Here is a 21,066-nt window from a genome sequence, read left to right as displayed (position 1 = left end):
CTACTATATGTAAGTTAATTTTAGAAGCAGCAGTCTGTACAGCATAGCTGAAGACGAAGAAATAAATAAATAAATGAAGTATATATTGATGTTAAAGTGCACTCATCTCATTTTCCTTTCATACGACCTCACGTAAAATACCTCGTAAATTCTCATAATCTGAATATGCTATAATGCTTTACCTGTAATTTGCTACGCGGCGGAGAGGTATTGATTGCTGTAAAAACTGAGCTGAAATGTAAAGAGGTGACCCTTGCCGATTGCGACAGCCTCTAACCAACTGCTGTGCTAATTATTCTACCGCATTTCTCTTTATTTGTTTGCTGCATCTACATTCGTCCTAACAGCTCCCCTGAAAATTATTCAAGGCACGTATATTCCATTAAACAATTGTTTAAAATCGAGCTAATTGCGCGACGTTATTATATGCTTTGGCGATTATAATCTTCTTAATTTTATTCTGATGAGGATATCAAAGGATACTAGCTAATCACCGCTCCAACCGAACAAGGACGTGCCCTGGTAAAGCCAATATTATCAATTAGATTATGCCAGAACGACCTTCGAAATGTAAAAAATAAAACCACAGACTAAATTAAACTTTTTAACTTGGTATTCGTAAATAATCCATGTATCATACTCGATCATTCATCAAACGACTCCGTTACCGTCTTCTACAGCAACGTCGAACAAATCATCCGGCTACAGTGGTGCTCATCTAGCGGCCCGCGGGCCGCATGTGGCTCGCTGGGGTGGCAAATGCGGCCCGCGGAAGCATTTTATTTTAATAATAAAAAAATCATTTTTCATAGGAAAACGTGAAGTTGCCCATTTTTGAAAATTACCAGAAGTGTCGGATCTTGTTGTGGGAGAAACAGATGGAAATTCTGAATTTTGCCCATTTCCCTACTCTCGGAAATTACATCGTGTCGTCGACAAAAAAATACGTTGACGAACCCCAAACGATGAAAAATGATTTTGCTCGAAGATTTGGAGATTTCTAAGCGCATGATAAAATTCTAAAACTTTTCTTTGCTCCATCCAGTGTTGATGTCGAGTAAGCTCCAGATAATATCCAAATGGAACTCATCGAATAACAGTGCACTCAACTAAACTATCTTAGGACTATCATAAGACTCATCTTATGCAGCATGAATAAATATTCGAATTTCATTTTTATTGAGCCTCTTATGATAATTATTGACCTGTTATGGAATTCATTTTTGTATCTTATGAAGTTCATAGGAATTATCAATAGAAAAAATAAACATAAGAATTATCTTATGATTTTCATCGCAACTCTTGATGTGAAAAAGTCATACACTGAGGAAAAAGCACCTATGACCGTCATAAGTTTTGCTTTTGAAATGGGGACATAAGAAATAATTATGATGTTCATAAGAGCGTCTTAAGATTTGCAACCGCAATGAGATGTATATTATTTTCATAATAATTCGCAATGTGGTTCATAAGATGCACTTATGAATTAGCATTGGGAGTGGAACTCTCGCTTCATTCAATTCCATTAGTCTGTCTTATGTTTTTCAAAACCATGAGATATGAATCTTAATGGACAAATTCGAGAGGCGAAAAGAAGAAGACATGCGATGGTGAGAAACAACAAAATCGTTCATGGCAAAGTACGGCGACGATTTTAAAATGCATATATTAAATTCAAAACGAAATGTAATTAAAAACTAATCAATGTAAAGTGCGAGAAAAATGAAAAACTATATATTTAGAACAATTATTCCAAATTATGTATTTTTTCGTATATTATGCACCTAAAAAAGCTTCCATTTTTCTCGCACATTGCATTGATTGGTTTTTAATTACATTTTGTTCTGAATTTAATGTATGCATTTTAAAATCGTCGCCGTACTTTGCCATGAACGATTTTGTTGTTTCTCACCATCACATGTCTTCTTCTTTTTGTCTCTTAAATTCGTCAATAGGAGGATATAATGTAATATAATTATCATTAAAAAAACAAATTATAAGGAGAGAAAACAAGGAAGGCAAAGCTTGTTTCGAAAATTTATTCTCGATGTTTGATAAACTGATACACATTTTTGAATCTACATCTATACATTATCAATATTTTTCACATACATACATAATTGATCTTCTGATTTTTTTTTAACATTAACCTTTTTTTATTTTTTTTTGTTTTAGATAGAAATACTATAGAATATTTCAGTTTGCCAAAGTATTTAACAGTCACATCAAAAAATTTAATTGTTTTCCGTTGTTAATTTTAATATTCATTACCGATTTTTAGCACATTGATTAATTCACCAAATATTTTATTGTTACATTTATTAAAAGCACTGGAATTCACATTTTTTAAATTTAAAAAGTTTCACTATCAAGTTTTAACGAGTCGTGATGAAAACCATTCCGACGGCATCGAATTATCTGCAGCGAAGTTTACCAACCATGTATATTTCTGATGTTGACGTTCGAACAACATCAATCCGGAACAATCCGTGCATGCCCTGGGATAAGTGCACCTGGTTTTTGAGTAAAAGTGTATTTGAGTATTATATTTTCTTACCTTGTGTTGTCGGCGTAGCACCAACTTAAGAATTCGGAAGTCGGGACTTCTGAACCGAAATTTCCGCCGAAGTTTTATCTGTCAAACTAATTGATGCGTTGTTCAGCGCATCTTTAGGCGAATCCAGCGCACTACTTCCGAAGTTGGGAAAGTTGCCCGTATCTGGGAGAAAAATCCAACTTCGGTATAAAAAGCGTTCTAACTTTGCTCCGGATAGACAATAACAAAAATAAAATCACTTAGTCTGTTGACAATACTAAAGCACTGTACTTGAATGACACATTACAACATTATACAATTACTAAATATTAATTAGTCGGTTGCAAATCAGCGAGCAAGTCGTTTCAGATAGCCATATTCTTTTTTCAACTGACGCTTCGGGAGGGTTTTTTTTCACAATGAATAATAAATGAAATTCATAAGCGCTCTCTTATGATTATGCTACTTTTCTGTTCGCCGATTCATTCAACGAAATTCATAAGTGCTCTTATGGCAATCATGATGTTGCTATATGAAAAGCTGGTTGGTATCTTATGAAGTTTGTTCGCAATCGTATACAATGCATAAGAGTCTTATGAAACCCGGAAAAAGCTGAAAAAAGTTCGTCCATAAGCTGATCTTATGAAAATCATGCGAGAATTTTTCCTCAGTGTAAGATAAATCTTATGAAATGGTGAGTTGATATGGCGGAATGTGTAAAGTGGACGCAGTTTTCATCACAGACGCAACCATCAACTGGGAAGGATAAAAAATGTGAGTAATTGTTTCTCTTATTAAATATAGTTAGTTGTTGAATAAAGTTTATATTTACAGAGCCTTGTTAAGGCAAGACACCATGTACGACATACGATTGAACAAATCTCGAGTCTACCAACTAGCCATCTAGATGAAACATCATTCGGGTGAATCCGATTTTACTGACATGAATGCAGAGTGTCGCAGTTACTACGGTATTATTGATGTGAATGCAGAGTGAGAAGTAAATAGTTTAAGTGGTAAATAAAATATTATGTTACAATGATTTGGGGCAATGGTTTGTATTTTCTTCTCTTGATTTTGTGGAAGAACATAATAATAATATATATAAGAAATGGGTTGAGAATGTTATGATCTTTATATGCAATAAGTTTTGACGTTCATAAGATTCCATTATGAATTTATTTATAGGCTCTAAAAAAAACTTAATATTTTCATAAGAGAAACTTATGAAAATCATTCTCGGTCATATAACACACAGTTCATAAGACGATCGTATGAAGCTTATAACTAAATCTTATAGCAAAAAAACATAAGATATTCGTATGGCTTTCACTAGTTTTCTTGGCTGAGTGTGCGATACGGAACTGCGAGAAAAATTTGATCGTCATCATGATTCAATGCTATGCCAAATTTATTCCGGAAAAGTGCTTCCCAGAGCTGCGAAAACATGCTCTTATCGTAGCTTTTTTGTTTGGATCCACGTACATTTTTGAACAACTGTTTTCCGTAATGAAGCAAGTAAAGTTAAAAGCTAGAAATAAGATAACTGATGAACATTTGGACAATTCCTTGCGTATTTCGACCTCTAACCTGAAGGCTTGCTCATGAAAAATGTAAGTGAACTATGTATTGAAATGCAACAAGTTTTTTCTTTCTATTGATTTTCAAATACATTTAATCTACATTACAAATCTACATTTTGTTGTTTGTATATTTGATTCATTTTGGAAGAAAAAGCATTGCCTAACATTTCAGGAACATCTACTAGTAACGAGTTCTCAAAATAAGCTGTTATATAAAATTAAAAACCTCATTGCGGCCCGTGGCATTGGCGCAAAATTTCATTTTGGCCCGCAGCGTGTACCTGAGCACCACTGGGCTAAAAGATATTTTCAAAGTACGACGTTCTTCAAATAGCTTCAACCAACCTTGGTGGACCGCTCAGCGTAGTATGAACGAATACTACACGAATGCTCCCGGAAGTATATTCAAAGTCTTCAATTAAATTTCAGACACATCCTTTAGCTTTTTGGTCCTACATTAATAAAAGAAAGAGTGCAACTACGGTTCCTGCCAACTTGACCAAACGGTCGCAAATCTCCAGCAGCTCCAAATCTTTTCGCATGAGTTCTTCCGTACGCTCCAAATCTTTTCGCATGAGTTCTTCCGTACGAATCCAAGCCTAACTTGGTTCAAGAGCAGTACATTGACAACCTTTCATTGTACATTATTTTCCTCTGGTTACTTTCGAAAATGCCAAGATTCTTTCGAGGCTTTCAGCTCTGTCGTTGCATCAAAAGGTTCTGTTTAGCGATCTACACCGACGACGTCATCCGCAAAACCAAGGAGCATGTAAGACTTGTTGATGATGGTTCCGTTTGTTTGCACACCAGATCTTTGAATTGCACCTTCCAGAGCTATGTTGAATAGCAGATTAGAAATCGCTTCGCAGACCGCATCGTGCTTTCGTGCTGTGCGGTTCTTTCTCTCTTTGCGGAAGGAAGTTTTTAATACTACCCGAAGCTATTTTAATTTTAACGGTGCTTCTTAGCGCTATTTGTACCCACTGATCCCGTTACGATCTTTGCAAGGACCCGTGCCTTCGTTTTACGTTGGACCCGTTTGCGGAAGTAAAATTCCGACAAGCGGTGGTAATCCTGCAGGGACACCGTTCTGGGAAAAAACCTCTTAGAAGGTCACGTCTCCACGCTCAGCAATGAGTATTAATAAAAACAAGAGGAAGGAGTCTTTGAATTCTCCACTTCCTTCAAAGAAACAAGGTTTCAAGACCGTCCTGCCAAAGCGCGGAAAAATAGAAGGAAGCTGGAGAATTCAGATATTCCTTCAAACTCTAATGTCGGTCTCCTATCGAACTGAGCAATCAGTTCGATTTGATTAATGATGATATTGAGCAAATCGAATCTAGCCCAGGTGATTCGATTCATGCGAAAAAGCAAAGGATTCCGCCGATTGTGGTATCTGTTGCCGAGTTTTCTGGCTTTAGGAATGAGATTTTGAGTAACCTTCAGGGGATCAAGGTTTCATTTCAGATTGCTAGGAAGGGTGACTGCCGCGTTTTGCCGGGATCCTTTGACGATCGCAAACGTCTTCTTCAGTATTTAACTGAGAAGCGCCATAAATTCTTCACATACGACGACAAAACTGAGCGATTGTTCAAAGTCGTCTTGAAAGGTCTCCCCAGTGATGACAAATCACTGGATGAGATTAAAATTGAAATTTCTCAATTACTTGGATTTTCACCAGTCCAAGTAATTAAGATGAAAAAGAAATCCCACTCTGGTTCTTCCCAGAGGGGCATTTCTCAAGAATTTTATTTAGTTCATTTTAACAAAAGTGAACTAAATAATATGAAAAGTTTGGAAAAGGCCTGTATTATGTCTCATGTCCGTGTTACATGGGAACATTTCCGCAGGCCTGGGGGAAAATTTCCAAAACCCCACCCAGTGCCGTAAGTGCCAAAAGTGGGGTCATGGAACCAAACATTGTCACATGGATGCTAAATGCATGATTTGTGGTGGAACCTCTCACGCCAAGGACGCATGTCCTGTGAGAGAAGATTCCAATAAATTTAAATGTGCAAATTGTGGGGGCAATCATAAATCCAATTTCTGGGAATGCCCTTCACGCAAAAAGTTTTGAATTCCCGTGCAAAATTGATGACGGAAATTCCAATCGGATCCCAGATTCGACGGGTAGAAATTTTTCAAACGCTCAAATTTCGAAACCGGTTACCGGTCGAGCAATTCATACCCACCACAATTCACAAACAAATTTTGCCGCTCGTCAACGGGTAGCAAGCACTTCAGTAAATTCAATTTTTCGAATGTACCTACGTATGCAAACATCGCTGCTGGTAGACAAAATTTCTCTTCTCAAAATGAGGTTTATACCCATGTCCCAACGGAAAATAACGGTCATGTTGCCGATTCAGGTAGCATGACTGCTCTCGATTTTGATTTTTTAACTGAACAATTGCATCACATGATTGATGCAATGTTCAAAGCAAATACCATTCCTGAAGCTGTTCAGGTTGGTATAAAGTACACACAAAAAATTGTTATCGGACTTCGTTTCAATGGATCCAAATAATTGTGTGAAAGTTCTAAATTGGAATGCCCGCTTTCTAAAGGGTAAGGAAGATGAATTATTCAACTTCCTTTCAGTTCATAATGTGCATATTGTCATTATAACTGAAACGTATTTAAAACCAGGACTCTCCATTAAAAGAGATCCAAACTATTTTATCTACAGAAATGATCGTCTTGACAGCGCCTGTGGTGGGGTCGCCATTGTCATTAATAGACGTATCAAACATAAATTATTTTCTTCATTTGAAACCAAAGTTTTTGAAACCTTGGGAGTTTCTGTTGAAACAAATTTTGGACAATTTTCCTTCATTGCAGCCTACTTGCCTTTTCAATGCAATGGGCAGCAAAAGAATTTGTTGAAAGCTGATCTTCAAATTCTGACTCGCAACAAATCAAAATTCTTCGTAATTGGTGACTTCAATGCCAAACACCGTTCATGGAATAATGCTCAAAGCAATTCCAATGGTAAAATTTTATTTGAAGATTGTTCTGCAGGATATTATACTATTCAATATCCCAATGGACCAACTTGTTTTTCTTCCAGTCGAAATCCTTCTACAATTGATTTAGTTTTAACGGATTCAAGTCAGCTGTGTGGCCAATTGGTAACTCATGCTGACTTTGACTCTGATCATCTTCCTGTGACATTTGAAATCTCACAAGAAGCCATTTATAATCCAATCAGCTCTACTTTTAATTATCATAGAGCTGATTGGGATTTATATAAAACGTATGTCGATAGGAATTTTGATGTTGATATTCCTCTCGATACCAAAAGTGATATTGATAATGCTCTCGTATCTTTGACTAATTTAATTGTCGAAGCCAGAGGCATTGCAATTCCTAAATGTGAAACTAAATTCAACTCCATTATTATTGACGACGATCTTCAGCTACTGATCCGTCTTAAAAATGTGAGAAGAAGGCAATACCAAAGAACTCGCGATCCCGCGTTGAAAGTTATTTGGCAAGATTTGCAAAATGAAATTAAATAACGTTCCGCTATTCTGAGAAATACCAACTTTGAGAATAATGTCTCGAAGTTGGATCCCAGTTCGAAACCTTTTTGGAAATTAACGAAAATTCTTTAAAAAAAACCTCAAAAGCCAATTCCAGCGCTTAAAGAGGGAAATAAAATTTTATTAACAAATGGCGAAAAGGCTCAAAAACTTGCTCAGCAGTTTGAGAGTGCCCATAATTTTAGTCTAGGTCTCACTAGTCCAATTGAGGATCAGGTTACACGGAGCTTCGAAGACATTCTCAATCAAGAGAATATTTTTGACCCTTCGTTGGGAACTAATTTGGATGAAGTGAGATCTATTACTAGAAAATTTAAAAATATGAAAGCCCCGGGTGATGATGGTATTTTCTACATACTTATCAAAAAACTTCCTGAGAGCTCTTTATCCTTTTTGGTTAATTTATTTAACAAATGTTTTCAATTGGCATACTTCCCAGATAAATGGAAAAACGCCAAAGTTGTTCCAATTTTGAAGCCGGACAAAAATCCAGCTGAGGCTTCTAGTTATCGCCCAATCAGTTTGCTTTCTTCAATAAGCAAACTGTTTGAAAAGATTATTTTAAATAGAATGATGGTTCATATTAATGACAATTCTATTTTTGCTGATGAACAATTTGGTTTTCGCCATGGGCATTCAACCACCCATCAGTTATTAAGAGTAACGAATTTTATTCGGCTCAACAAATCTGAAGGATATTCGACTGGAATTGCTCTTCTTGATATAGAGAAAGCATTTGACAGTGTTTGGCATGAAGGTTTGATTGTAAAATTGATGAATTTTAATTTTCCTCTGTACATCATTAAACTGATCCAAAATTATTTATCAGATCGCTTACTGCAGGTAAACTACCAGAATTCTAAATCTGATAGATTACCTGTAAGGGCTGGTGTCCCCAAGGCAGCATACTGGGGCCCATATTGTATAACATTTTACTTCTGACTTACCTGATTTACCACCAGGGTGTCAAAAATCTTTTTTTTTGCTGATGACACAGGTCTCTCAGCCAAAGGGCGAAGCCTTCGTGTCATTTGTATTAGATTGCAAAAAGTTTGGATATTTCCTCCACTTACTTGCAAAAATGGAAAATTTCCCCGAATGCTTCCAAAACTCAGCTTATAATTTTCCCACATAAGCCGAGAGCTTCTTATTTGAAACCTTCTAGCAGACATATTGTCACTATGAATGGGGTTCCAATTAATTGGTCTAGCGAAGCTAAATATTTAGGACTTTTAATTTAACTTTTAAATTAACTTTTAAAAATCACATTGAAGGCCTTCAAGCCAAATGTAACAAATATATTAAGTGTCTATATCCACTTATAAACAGAAAATCAAAACTTTGTCTTAAGAACAAACTTTTGATTTACAAACAAATTTTTAGACCTGCCATGTTGTATGCTGTGCCAATATGGACTAGTTGCTGCAATACCAGAAAGAAGGCACTCCAGAGGATTCAAAATAAAATTTTGAAAATGATTCTGAAGTTGCCTCCGTGGTATAGTACCAATGAACTTCATAGAATTTCTAATATTGAGACATTGCAACAAATGTCCAACAAAATAATTTCAATTTTAGACAAAAATCGTTGCAATCTTCTATTGCAACGATTAGCTCCTGTATCCTTAGTATAAAATAGGTTAAGTTTAGTTTAAGTTGAAAAGATTGTAATTCCTACATGGTTCAATTCAACCAGAGGAAAAATTCTGCCAGAGGCAATTGAAATGTATTAATAATAACTAAAAAGTAACATAGCAAATAAGGATGATAGTGTTAAGAAAACACGGAACACCTAGTCTAAGAGATGAATGCATGTATTAGATAATTAGCAAATAAATTTAGTTAAAAAAAAAAAAAAAAAAAAAAAAAGAAATCGCTTCGCCTTGCTTAAATCCATCTAACGTCACGAACGAATCGGATGTCTCACCAGATGTTCTGACTCTCACACGGTTTTTTAATGAAAACTGTTTCTATGCAGCATATAATATGTGAAGGAATATTTAGGAACTTTTTTTAAACCCTTTAAGGACCATCAATATTAAGATAAATCCTTCAAAAAATTTACAAGCAAAAAGATTTGCTTTGGGTTACCGGAGCTAATATTGACATAAAATAAAATATTGGCTCATCACGCAAATAAATCAATCATTTAGCGATAACACTTTTTTCGATAACGGGTTTTCGAGACTCTCCGCAATCGAGTATAAAATAGGCGGGAGATGATTAATGTCTGCTTATACTGTTTTGAAACAAGATGCGCTGCGATGATATTCATTAATTGTGAAATGAGGAAATCTTGGCTGCTGTCTAAAGCATATTTGTCCCATGTCGTTTTTGAAACTTCTCACACTTACCAGACCTACAAGATTATTTTGCGTTCAATGAACAAATAAATTTTCAGGATTGAAAGTTTTCATACCGAGCTAGGATACCGAGGAAATCAGTACACACTAATCAATCATCATCGATACGTTTTGAATTAGTCGAGAAAAACTAAATACGTTGAAAATAAACATGGGATAGATATGCTTACATGGTAGCAATAGAATATGTGGATGATAGGTCGTATGATAAAATGTGCTCCAGTTGTTTCGAACATACTCCGCCCAAAGATATACCTACATAAATAATTTTTAAAAATGATAATAATAACTTAACGAGATCACTAAAAATAATAATAGCGAAATCCAAGTTAAAATGCGTCATTTCATCATTTCCAGTGCCGTGCGGTGCATGAATCTACTTTCTCTTGATTGTACAGAAAATTTTACATAAGATTAGTCCAATTTGGTTGATCTTGGCGCGCTACGAGCAAAGATATTTATCAATAATTCTAAAAACTAAGGGAAAATGGGCTAAAATAGGTCATATCATGTTTTACCGTGCCGTCCGGTTCGTGAAACCACCTCCATTCGATTTTCCTGGAAGTTTTGCATCGAACTAGCATTTCTTTACCAATTTTTATGTGCTTCGAGTGTAGATATTGATGAATAATCATCAAAAGGCGGAAATTTGGGTAAAATGAGCCATTCCATCATTCACAGTTCAGTGCATGAATACACTTTCTCTTGATTGTACAGATTAATTAGATTAGTTCACTTTTGTTGATCTTGGCGCTTCGAGCAAATATATTTATAAGTAATTCTAAAAACTAAGGGAAAATGGGGTAAAATAGGTCACATCATGTTCTGCCGTGCCGTGCGGTCCATAAAATCACCTGCATTGGATTCTTCTCCAGATTTCACATCGAACTAGCTTTTCTTTGCCAATTTCCCGGTGCTCCGAGTGTTGATATTGATGAAAAAATCATCTAAAGGAGGAAATTAGGGTGAACTGACTCATTCCATCATTTACAGTGCCGTGCGGGGCATGTATCCGCTTTCTCTTGATTGTACAGAAAATTTTACATAAGAAGAGTCCAATTTCTTTGTCTTTGAGCGCTCCGAGCAAATAATTTATCAATAATTCTAAAAACTAAGGGAAAACGGGGTAAAATAGGTCATATTATGTTTTGCCGTGCCGTGCCGTATTGAGGTATAATCTTCAAAAAGAGGGAAACTGGGGTTAAATGAACTTGATATCTCCACTATAACCATCTCCAATCGATTCTACAGCAATTTTTACTTGAGAAATTGTATTGGTTTTCAAATTCGTTCCACTCCGAGCTGAGATACAGAATTCTTTCGCGTTGCGGATCCTTTTTTCCCCACTGTGCGCTGCTTTAGAAAAGTGTATCGAGCACATTTTAGTTACACTACGCTAGATTCCTGCACTTTTTCAACTGATAAACGTGCAACACTTGCGTGAAAAATCGCTTTGAGATGTTTTTTTAGCAGCCATGTTTGATCGACTTAAGCAGGCAGGCGTTCAAGATTTTTTTTTTTCTTATACCCAATATAGGATCTTCTGAATGAACTTACCTATCTTCGCACATCAGATGAACGGATAACAATCACACTATGTTAGCTAACGTATTTCACAAATTCCCATTAGTATAGCGACACGATTAACCAAAACTTTTTTGGACAATAGGTTGGGGTGATCGGGGCAATATGGGCCACCTAAGGAAATCGTTCCTAAAAGCGCTGAAAAGCTCTAAAAATCATCATGCAAATGTAGTTGACTTTTACCTTTCATATTACGTTGATGAATGGTGAAAAATGCGTTTAAAAAAAACACCCTTAACAGGCCGGCAGGGTACCCGGGTACCCACGAAACTAAAATGCTTATATCTCTGGAAATTTTCAATCGATTTCAACAATTTTGGGCTTATTCGATTCAGAATTTTCTCTTCTATAAAGATGTTACCAAGATGAACCGATCCGGTCAATTCGATTCCTGGAAAATCCGGATTTCCAGGAACATGTCCTGCATAAACGATACTGATCGCGGATTTCGATATCTAATCAGCTATACGGGTATCAAACTTCTAGATATTTCATCAGTAGATTGATTCTTATCGATTTGGGTCCATCAGAAGTGCAGATTTTCGATTGGCCATTCCAGAACAGGTTCCTCGTGGGGTCATAGGTGGCCATGAACATTGTTCAATGGAACATCAACAATATGGGTATCAAACTTCATGAAATTAAGTCTTGCGTATGTCTGTTGTATGTTGTATGTATGTATGTTGAAGAATTTGTTTATCTTCGAACACATGACATGTGACAATGACGTTTCCTGTGAAGTGAAAAGACGTATTGCTGCTGTGAATAGGGGCTTCGTCGAATATTGGAAACGAAATTTGCTCTGATTCGTTAGGATATAAAAAGAGGTGGACTGGAAAGCTTTTGGGGTTTTCGAGCGAAAAGTGCTACGTACAATTCTCGATGGGAAATTAGAAAAAAATTGTGGCGCAGACTTAGTGCGAATGTCGGAAGAAAGAATAGCAAAAACAATATTCACCAGAGATCCGGATAGAGGCCAGCGACTTCGTGGCTGCTGCACGCGGTGGAATCGGACCTGGGAGCCCTAAACGTTTATTCAAACTGGAGGAACATCACCCAAGATTGACAATTATGGAGCTCTACAATACGTCAGTCAAAGGTTGTTTAGAGCTTCTAGTGGAGTGTCTTCACTTGTCATAAGGCGATTTCGAACTATCCTATTTTATTCCACCACTTGAAATGAACGAACGATTTATTGAAAGTCGCAGCATTATTGGATGTATTGTGGCTATCCGTTTGAATTGCATCAATTATGCTCTCACATTTCTCAACAAGCGATTAAAAAACTAAAAACTAAAAAAAATTCTAAAAACTCACAACTTTTTAGGACGACTTAAAAATTGGCACATCTTCGAAAGTTCCGAAGCTTCCAGATGCTCACCTAACGGGCACACGGTATCAATGAATGATCCTCGAATTGATTTTGATCGCACACAACTATAGTTGTTTTTGTATACAAAAAAGTCGCAGCTTTCTAGGGCGAGTTTTCTAGAATTGATTACCTTTTCGGCTATTCCGGAGCTTCTGGAGCACCACTTAGTGGCCTCCCGGGGTCAACGTGTGGTTCTTGAAATGATATTGCTCTCATTTTGATGCATAAATAGTTTTGTGAAACAGTACGGTTTATGAGAATGAATTTAAAAATTGGCCCTTTTTTCAGAATGTTCCGGAGTTCCCGGAGGACCATTTAGCGGAGTTTTGCTCTCACATTCATAACAAACCACTGTATTCTAGGACGATTTTCAAGAATTTGTTATTACTATGGGTGTTCCGGACATTCAGCGCCAGATGAACAATGGTGGTCAATGCGTTGGTCATGCAATGATTTTACTCTCACAATACTTTCAGAATCGGCAACTTCTCCGGATGTTTCGGAGCTTTTGGTGGTCCACTTAGTTGCCTTCTGGTGTCAAAGTGTGGTCCTTGCAATGATTTGGCTCTCAACACATGGATTAAAAAAACTGCAGCTTTCTATTTTTTTATTTATATTTATTTATATTGAAAAATATGTATGGCCACTGAACGCCCTACGGGGACCTGTTCTGCAATGGAAACTATAAAGTCAGCACGTCTGGTGGCTCTAAAACAATCAGAAAAACACTGCTGAGGCAATTTCAAGAAGTTTGATGCCCATATTGTTGAGGTTCCATTGAAAAATGTTTACCTTGACCAAACACCCCCCCCCCCCCTCCACTCCCCGCCCGGAAAACTTGTTCCAAAATGGCCACTCCGGACTCAACTTGTCAAGAACACACGTTAGAAATAATTTCAAGAATTTTGATACCCATATTGATGATGTTCCCTTGAAAAGTGTCCATGGCCACCTATGACCCCTCGAGGAACCTGTTCTGGAATGGCCAATTGAAGATCTACACGTCTGATGGACCCAAATCAATAAAAATCAACCTGCTGATGAAATATCAAGAAGTTTGATACCCATATTGCTATTTACCTATCGAAATCCACGATCAGTATAATCTATAGGGGACATGTCCCTAGAAATCCGGATTTCCCGGTGATCCGAGGGTCCGGACCGGTCCCATCCTAAAACAGCATGATAAAGGACTAAATTCTGAAGCGAAAGAGCCCAAAACAGTTAAAAACGGTTAAAAATTGCCTAAGATATAAGCATTTTAGTTTCGTGGGTACCCGGGTACCCTGCCGGCCATTTAAAGGGTAAAAAAATGTCGGAACCCCTCCCTCCACCCCTCCTGAATCAAAATTTCAGTTAACCCGTACAATCGATTTTGGCCGCCATTATTGTGGATATGACAGAGTTTCAACCTCCTACTATGAAAATTCATTTAGATATCGCGAATTGAATTCCAAAAAGGTACCCGGGTACCCAGCCGGCCACACAAGGGTTAAAAATTGTTGGAATACAGTTTTGGAAATGTATTGATTTCAATGTGTGTTCCCGACTGTACGGGGCAATATGAGCCACCATTTGGGGCAAACCCATCCAAAACGTTTTTTTTAGGAGAGGAAAGTGTGGTGATATGGAAGAATATGATATTCCTACAATAGTTTAGAGTATTCCATACCAAATAGAATTAATAAACCGCACAACAGCGGACCGAACCGATTTGCCACTCTTCACCGGTTGAACAGCCATATTTCAATTGATCAATTGGTAATTTTTTCTGTTCCGATCGCAGTAATGCGGTGTTGTAATTTTTCCGTATTGAATCTTACATAGATGATAATATTCTTGTATTTGGCAACTGAAATTTGAACTTGTTCGCAAATTAACGCCTGATATCTTGCTCTGTACAGGTATGCCCATATTGCCCCGTAGAGACTAGTTTTGGAAAAAAATCATGATAAATTCAGATTTGTATCAATACAAACATGTATGCACAAAATTCAATTATAATAGATCTTTTGATTGTGATGCTTTTTGGGCCTGTGTTTTAATCAGTTTTGTGTCAAAACCTGATTTATAAACATCAAATCTTATAATAATTTTGCCTGTGCCGCGAAAATTTACATTTTCAAGTGTATTTTCATGTTCAAATTGAATTTTAATCCGTTTTTCATGTTGAGGCATATGTGGAGCATTCTCCTAAAGATCATATAACTTTTACATGATAAAACTTGTCAATAAGCTCAAAATGAGTGTGGCTCATATTGCCCCGTATGATCATATTGCCCCTACTGCCCCTATTCTTGTATTTGGCAACTGAAATTTGAACTTGTTAGCATACAAAGGCTTAATATCTTGCTCTGTGCAGGTATGCCCATATTGCCCCATAGAGTGTGGTTTTTAAAAACATAAGTTTTATGATAAATTCAGATTTGTATCAGTGCAAACATGTGTGCACAATATTCAATTATAATAAATCTTTTGATTGAGATGCATTTTTGACCTGTATTTTAATCAATTTTGTGACAAAACTTTTATTATACTCTTCTTATAATAATTCTGCCTATGCAGCGAAAATTTACATTTTTAAGTGTTTTTTCATGTTTGAATTAAATTTTAATGTGGTTTTCATGTTGAGGCACATGTGGAGCATTCTCTTAAAGATCATATAACTTTTACATGATAAAACTTATCAATACGGCTCAAATTAAGGGTGGTTCATATTGTCCCTACTGCCCCTACCCCTACTGTTATATTTACACGACGCACAAAAAAAGTCTGCTTTTTCTTTCTTTGTTCTACAAAGTGCAAATGAACAATGGTTTCCCTTGAAAAATGTTTGTTTTTTCTGCTGTTGATAAATTCATTGATCCATTTGGTTCTTGAGATTGTATTTGTAAATATATTTCGTTTCACTTTAATTTTCTACGAATAGTTTCCTTGGGTCTATCTATGTGTCCGTCCCAATAACGTATGAGAATATAACTAACTTGTTTTTATCTACTTTCAGGAGCCAAACTAGGCGTATCTACAGTTTTCCCCACATCCACGTCAACCGGGCTCGACTCGGTAAACCTTACGAGCAGTAATAACCGAACCAAAGTTCTAAATTCCAAACACTTAAACATAAGCCTCCTCAATGGAGGTTCTGCACGACCCATCACCAGCACCAGCACCGCCAGCATCTCCTCATCGCCAGCCAACACTGGCTTAATCGCCGCCTCGACAAGCAATGCATCGCCGGGCAGCAGCAGTAGTAGTAGCAGTAGTAGCAAAAGTTGCACCAGCAGAACTAATAATAATAATGATAACGAATGTCTAACCGAGCTTAAGCCAGCAAATAAGATGAGTTCGCCCCTTCCCTTGAATGAGAAGGACGTTGAACAAATTCATCGATTCGAATTGGAAATCTAAAATAAAAGCTTTGCTAAAATCACGAACAACCTAATCACGCAAGCAGCTGCATTAAACAACAATCATTATTGTTATTGACACAAACAAGATGGATCAGCTTACGATTGAATCAGTCACCTACGCCAAAATGATGCACTGCTTTCGAGTTGCATTGCTAATGAATTAAGACCTTATAAACCGTTTTCATTTGGATATTGACACCATGAACCTAATTCAATTACTTGTACAATACCCAGCAGCTTCCTGTTTGCTCCCACCAGTTATTTGTGCACGCAGACTAATTTAAATATTACCAAACCCTTCTGTACATTACTGCTTATTGTTACGAAAAATTCAATCTTAAATTGATTCACAATTATTATTATTTTTCATGTACAGTTAACTATGTATAGAAACCCCTAACACATATAGTAAAAAATTCATCATAGACTTTAAGCGTAAATGTAAAGCTGAACCCGATCCCGAACAGCTTGTCCTAATCTTTTGACAATGGAAAGAGTGTTTGGTGAAACCATATTTGCTAACAAGTAAGCTTACACACCCTGTTCTAGTATTAGAAGCCGAATCAAGTGTTCACACCCGTCTTACACCAATTTTATAAACTATTTCTGCTCATTTGGATATAGGAAACTAAAATGCGAAATTAGACACCGTACTGTTGAGCAGACAGCCAGATCTTAGTGCATACTTTTATAGCTTTAGAACATTATTTAATTCAATTGATTTTACCACCCTGGTGTAGAGCAGTCTATCACACCTACGTCGGGTTACGTCGAAGGATCTTTGTTTTCGATGGTACTATTAGTAAGTATCGAAAACATTTTACACGCAGTCTTCCCCTCCCCTTTGTGGTTCTGTTGACTTTATTTTTTATCAATCAGCAATAAAAATGTGCATGTTTTTTGTCAAAATGATGCAGTATCGCCTTTTTATTTAATATCACTTTTCTTCTTCATAACAAGAGCTACGTATTCAGTATCTTGTAAAAACGACACGAACCTCATAAGAGACGCTACGCGAGACAAGACAATACACTCATAACTACATGGATACCTGGTTGACTACAGCGTCGATACACCTATGCCTGGCGTATTGTAGAGCTCCATAATCGTCGGTCTTGCATTATGTTCCTCCAGTTACCCCGACCATTTATTTAAGGTCCTTAGGTTCGATTCCACTGTGTGCAGCCAGCGTGTTCGTAACTTTCCACTGAGTAGCCAGCTTTTGTCCGGTTCACTCATCACTGTTGAATATTGTTTTCGCTCTTCTGTGTGACCTGTCTATGGAATTCCGTTCGAAGCCCCAGCGGAATGACCAGCCGAGTAACACATATCCCACATCTCCCTTCGCCTCCCCTTCGAAAAGAAAACTTCACAGGCCGCATATTCGACAAACGAAAATCATGTTTAAGGTTCGGTACAGAAGACATTCCGCTTATTCACTTATGTGCCGTTTGAATTTCTTATAGATATGATTCCTTTAGCCTCCATTTCATCTAATCTTCCTTGCCCCTTTTTTCGATAAGCGGTGCGAACATTATAATAAGCTTTTCTCAGGAGGAACCGTCTCAGCAATACTAAATTTCTTTTTACTCCCAATGTTTTCGGGAGGACCTCCGTAGAAATGGAATCCTCACAACTATTAACTTTTAAAATTACTTTCAAAACTCGTATTTCATTTTCGGTTGATCTCCCAAGAGGATTCTCTTCAACGATGAAAAATTCAGCTGACATTGTAGTTTTGGAGCCTCCAGCTACTTCAACCAGCACTCTGAAAACGTGATATACCGCCATGGATGTCTTGAAACCATATGCTCAGAGTTATTAGTTATCTGGATGACTTATCATTTGTAAATGGGCGAAATCACTGCATAATTGAACGCGTTGTATGGGCCACCGATAACGATCACGTCGGCTCCGGACTCAATTAAGAAGCAAATAGGACTAAACGACTCGACATGGCAGTCAACTAGTGCATCTTCAATTAGTCGAATAGCAGTAAGCTGTTTTTTTTTCTTCAGCAATGGAGGGGGAATCTGCTCAACAGACATCCTGGGTTGTCCAGGAAGTGCGGGGTTAGGGACCACCTCCAACAACAAACGAGGGAGGCAGGACTACATCCCCGACCCGCTAAACCGTTTCCATTGCCACCAAGCCCATAGTCCCTTCGGTACAACCAGAAAGTAATGCTTCAAAGGGGTGCACGACGCACCCTCGAGGTTAACTGCGTGTCCTTGCAGCATCGAACATGGTGACTGGCTTTTTTAGAAGAACACCATGGTATCATTCCAGCGCATTGCCGGCTTTCCAGGTTGCCTTACCACGCCCTATGTCCTCGGAAGGTGGGAAGGGTCGACTTCGCGCCTGCTCCCCTCTGTACGACTGGTATCAAGAATGATGATGCCGCGTGCACCCCAAATTGACCTCTCTGCGATAAGGTCTATTCGGCAACACACAGAGGGACTTGCCGACGCGGTACCTAAGCCTGCCCCACCCTTGACGAGGACCCCTTTCCGTCCTCGGGTTCGGAACCCGCCCGGTTGACCGACGCCGCGAAAACGACGATACCATGTTGTTCTTCGCGCGGCCACTTGTTCGATTAAAGGATCGAGTTCGACCACAGGGCATGACCACCGGTATGACCCATGAAGCCGACACATCCTCCGAACTAGGTCGTCCGGGGTAGTGTCCAGACCACATGTGGCAGGCATGTGGTCACGCATTGCACGAAAACGTGGGCACACAAACAACACGTGTTCGGCCGTTTCCTCTAAACCTGCGCACACCAAACACTCGGGCGATGCCGAGCAAGCCAGCTGCGTTAACTGCACTGTGATTTTGCAGCACGCTTAAACGCCGGGCACATCGAACCCCCCATGGGGTACTTGCTGTTCACAGCTTTGCTGGAACAAATCAAACAATTTGGAGGGTTCGTGCAACATTGTGCCTTATGTCCCTCCAATCCGCAGCGTCGGCAGAGATTGCTTCTGTCAGGGCCTTTACAGTCCCATTGCTTGTGCCCCGGTTCCAGGCACTTGAAGCAAACTTCGGGTTGCTCGTATATGCCTACAGGGCACACCGACCATCCCACCTTGACGCTCCCTAACTTGACTACCTTGGAGGCATCCGCTGCAGATAGCCGAACCAATGCTACCTGTGTCCCTGCCGGACCTTTCCGTAGCCAAACGGCTGCGGTGGGCGTCTCTGCTTCACACTGTCGCCGCAGTGCCGTGACGAGCTCTTCGACTTCGGTGATCTCGTCCAGGTCGTTAACCCTTATATTCACCTCCGTCGTGAGTGCCCTCACCTTGACCGTCTCGCCTAGGACTTCCTCCGCCAACTTCTTGTAGGCGGCGCCCTTTTGCGAGACGCCCCGCTTCAGCTCGAGGATCATCTCGCCCATCCGGGTACGTCGGCGCCGAGTTCACCGAGCTTGACGTCACTCCTCATCGCCTTCAAGACGTCCGAGTACTTGGCCTCGTCCGCCGTGATGACTAGGTCATCGCTCCTGGAGCGATTGGCGCCTACCCTAGACTTCTTGCTACCCTCATTCGCCTGGGCCTTCGTTTCGGCCCTTGGCGTCTTCGGTTTCCTCTTGCTCTTGCCAGCGAATACTTGAGCCTCAGTCTGGGTAGACTTTGGCACCATCGTCTTCGCTGGCACGCCCTCGGTCGATTCGACCTTGCCCGAGTCGCGAATCCTTGGGCATCAGTCTGGATAGACCTCGACTCCACGGATTTCACGGGTTTAGACTTGGCCGTCCCGACCGCCCTCTCCAACTTGGCGTCCAACATCGACTTTCGAAGTTTCAGCAAGCTCCTCTTGAGGTCCTTACTGATATTATGCTTCGATGACGCAAAGTCGATGATAGCGTCCAGCTGTTCCAACGCCACCTCGAAGGCCGAAAGCCCATCGCGTTTACGGTTTATCGCCTTCACAAGCCATGGGCCGTCAATAACCTCTACCGACGTTTTTTAGCCGAGATGAAGGTTAAGTGACCCACGCTGGCGCTGCAAACTGAGCTGCCGACTATTGCCTCTGGCCTCCTAGGCGGAGACCTGAACAACCCACCTCTTGCGAAGGAGTTGTCGCCTACACTACTACCACTAGAGTAGAGTGGGGCAAGAGTGCGCGTGGGGTAAGAGTACGTTTTCGATTTTTTGAAGCAATAAAAAAAGATAAACTAGCAGCACTGCATCAGTTTGACAGGTATTCTGGCCAACTATTATCATGTGTAATTGTAAACGATTTGAATAAACAACAAGGGAGATATGGAGTTAGATAACTTTTTGGTCATTTTGCTAAAAATAATTGGATTTCCGCAACTAGTATTTCATTACCATATATACGTTCAATCAGGTGAACATTATACCATTTCGATAACCTATTGTATAGAGTTCTTTATGGTACAGAACACTAATCCGGTTGGTTTTCCAAGAAGTCAAAACCATTACTTGAATAATTTTTGGGACTGTGGGGTAAAAGTACGCAGGAACCGGTGGGGCAAGAGTACGCATATGAATCTTCAAGTTATGATGTCAAACCCGTATCTCCAAAGCGTGAAGATCCACAACTAAGAAAAAAGGGACAGAATTCGAAATTATCACAAGTTTTTAGGGTAAGTTGAAGTAATTCGGTATTAGAAAGGATTTAGCGAACAAAGCACTGAAGCGCAAT

General features: G+C 38.9%; 1 protein-coding gene across 5 annotated transcripts in view; it reads left to right on the top strand.

Annotated features, from left to right (window-relative positions):
* Positions 1–17,304, top strand: part of LOC134211903 (protein outspread) — a 760,849-nt gene extending 743,545 nt beyond the window's left edge. For 4 of the 5 annotated variants that reach the window (XM_062689284.1, XM_062689283.1, XM_062689282.1 and 1 more), the window contains one exon: positions 15,987–17,304. In XM_062689284.1, coding sequence (XP_062545268.1) covers positions 15,987–16,390 — 404 coding nt within the window. In that variant the 3' untranslated portion in view covers positions 16,391–17,304. The remainder of the gene's footprint in view (positions 1–15,986) is intronic. The other variant, XM_062689285.1, reaches the window with a different exon arrangement.
* Positions 17,305–21,066: the final 3,762 nt, after the last annotated feature.

The sequence above is a fragment of the Armigeres subalbatus genome, chromosome 2 (assembly GCF_024139115.2).
Source record: "Armigeres subalbatus isolate Guangzhou_Male chromosome 2, GZ_Asu_2, whole genome shotgun sequence".
NCBI classification, from domain to species: domain Eukaryota; kingdom Metazoa; phylum Arthropoda; class Insecta; order Diptera; family Culicidae; genus Armigeres; species Armigeres subalbatus.
This window is presented reverse-complemented; position numbering and strand designations above follow the sequence as displayed.